The following is a 2,814-nucleotide window of genomic DNA, read 5'->3' as shown; positions in this document are numbered from 1 at the left end:
CCCCTCCCCCCCCCAACAGCGTGAGTGTATCTCCATCCACGTGGGACAGGCCGGAGTCCAGATCGGCAACGCCTGCTGGGAGCTGTACTGCCTGGAGCACGGCATCCAGCCCAGTGGCCATATGGAGGACCTCAAGTACGCCACTAACAACGGAGACGAGAGCTACAACACCTTCTTCAGCGAGACCAGCATGGGGAAGCACGTGCCTAGGGCTATCTACGTGGATCTCGAACCTAGCGTTGTTGGTGAGTCGGGGGCTACTTACTGCTGAAGGCTATCTCGCTTATTACTTACTTTACTTTTAACTTTTTCATCCTCTGTTGCCGTTTAGCGTCGAGGGGAGATGCAGTTTTCTATGGTTATCTCGCTTATTAGTGGATTAAATGTTACCAAATTTGACACATATAACAAGCATAGTAAGGAGTCTTAAAATGCCCAATCAAACTTGAGAAAAAGGTTCGTTTCATACCGCGGCCATACAGGATTTTCTTGAAATGTCTTACGTAATTAATACCGCACTATTTTTCATTGAAATAAATTGGGTTTTTTTTGCATGCGTCTTAGCAAACAATAGATCTCAAAATTTGTTTGATGAATTTTCCTAAAATATTATTACATTTTTAATGAATTTTTTCTTGAGTATTCACGTTTACAAAATAATCCGTGAAAATCCACATTCCAACCACCAACAAAAAAACAACAAAAAACTATTTCATCTATCAAAAATTAATTTCACAAATGTTTAGTACTTCATCTTTTCTTCATTCCTTGAAAATGTCATGAAGATTGGATAGAAAATGGAGACGTTATTTAGAAAAGTATATAGAAACACCACGTTTCGAGAAAACGGGCAATAAAGAAAAATAAAAGATTGACTTTATGAGGAAAAGGTGGCGACAAACATGCCCGGAATGTGAAGAAATAAGGCTTTAGGGGGTTCTTATGCGATGAAATAGTTGTAAGAGAGGCTGAAAAAGCTAAAAATGCCGTCAATTAAATATTTGTAGTTTTGAGCCGATACGGGACTTTCGGGGTGGGGGTTGGGGGAGGGGAAGAGGGGCTTTTGGAATGAGGGATGGGGTGAGGTAGGATTAGGATCGGGGAAAGGATTTTTTTCTGACATGACTACATAACACTGGAACAGGAAGCAGAAGACAATTGAAGAGCACAGGGGAAAACGACTGTAGTCACAAACTGGAAATTGTGAGGGTGCCAATTTCAAAAGCTTGTGGACTCATCACTTCATATTTGTTTGACTGGTGGTTTATTGTTAAGTGTTGTTGAATAGGAAATCTAACAACAATAATCAACCAACAGTTGAACAGAAATACAGTTATGAGTCGCGCTCAAAATTGATACCTTCACGATTTTCAGTTTGTGACTACAGTCGTTTTTCCCCTGTAGTTTTTAGTCATTAACTTTATATTTAAGCTCCTTATAATGTTAATCGTGAGTGGTTGGCGGGTGCTCTCGGGAGCGTTGGCCCTTTTTAAAAATCAAATATTTATCTTAAATAGCTCTTTTCCTTCGATTCTTTAAGTAACTCTCCAGTAACACTTTTAATCTTCGGCACTTATGCGACCTACTTGTGTGGCTAATGCCGTAAGACTCGTACTACAAGTAAAGCTTTCGCTCCCAGGGCAGTGCTACTGACTGAAGTTGTCTTAAGGCCATTCACAAAGGGGAGATAGATCTAGTAACATGTTCTTATGCACAGCAGAATTGTGAACAGGCTGATTTATCAATGTCATGCTCATAACTGTGCCGAACAACATAGGGGGAACTGCTGCTTTTTTACCCCTCATCCTCACTATCGTCATTTTCCTTTATTTCTTTTGTATGTTTGTCACTCTCTTGTTAACTGCTATTTCCGGGGTGCCTTGATAGTCGAAGCAGACTTTGTGCAGTTGAGGCTAGAGAGATACGAGTAGAGAAAGACTGATTCCCCGTTTGGACTTCTCTGTTGACATCCACCCATTGACGCTCATATGACCTTATGCAGTTGCGAACGCCGTTAAATCTTACTAAAACACACAAAACCCACCCTCGGAGAAAAACAAAACAACAAAACAACAAAAACAACAACAACCCCCCCCCCCCAATACTAAAGCTAAATGATGACTGTCCGTCTCGCCCACAGACGAGGTTCGAACCGGGCCCTACCGTCAGCTGTTCCACCCAGAGCAGTTGGTGAACGGCAAGGAGGATGCCGCCAACAACTACGCCCGGGGTCACTACACGGTGGGGAAGGAGATTGTGGACCTGGTGATAGACCGGATACGGAAGATGGTAGGTGTGGGGGTCACAGGAGGTCACGGAAAATGGTAGGTGTGGGGGTCACAGGGGATGGTAGGCGTGGGGTCATGGAAGGTCACAGGAGATGGTAGGAGTTGGGACACGCAAAAAGGTAGGTATTGGGGTGGTTTGTGTGTGTACACGTTCACTCTTATTATGGAAGATGATAGGCATGGGGACACGGAAAATGGTAATCGTTGGGGTCAGGGAAGGCCACGGAAGATGGTAGGCACTGGGGTGGTTTGTACGCTCACATGTGGTTCCTTTTAATGACTAGTGGGCTAACCCAGATTTCGGGGGTTTCCAGAAATCTTGACCTACACCAGCATTTTGTCGAGATACCCCCCTTGAGGTAAGGAAGATGGTAGGTGTGGGCTTGTTTGTGTGTACACGATCACAGGCAAACAAGGTCACACCTACACTCACATATACAATCACACACACATTCTGTCTGTCTATCTCTCTCTCTCTCTCTCTCTCTCTCTCTCTCTCTCTCTCTCTCTCTCTTTCTCTCTCTCT

General features: G+C 43.7%; 1 protein-coding gene across 1 annotated transcript in view; it reads left to right on the top strand.

Moving 5' to 3' along the window:
* Positions 1 to 2,814, top strand: part of LOC101851252 (tubulin alpha-1D chain) — an 11,181-nt gene that overhangs the window by 4,360 nt on the left and 4,007 nt on the right. The window contains exons 2-3 of the mRNA XM_035968615.1: positions 20 to 245; positions 2,141 to 2,311. Coding sequence (XP_035824508.1) covers positions 20 to 245; positions 2,141 to 2,311 — 397 coding nt within the window. The remainder of the gene's footprint in view (positions 1 to 19; positions 246 to 2,140; positions 2,312 to 2,814) is intronic.

This window comes from Aplysia californica, unplaced genomic scaffold (assembly GCF_000002075.1).
Source record: "Aplysia californica isolate F4 #8 unplaced genomic scaffold, AplCal3.0 scaffold00070, whole genome shotgun sequence".
NCBI classification, from domain to species: domain Eukaryota; kingdom Metazoa; phylum Mollusca; class Gastropoda; order Aplysiida; family Aplysiidae; genus Aplysia; species Aplysia californica.
Note: the sequence above shows the minus strand (reverse complement) of the source record. Positions and strands in the feature narration are given on the sequence as shown.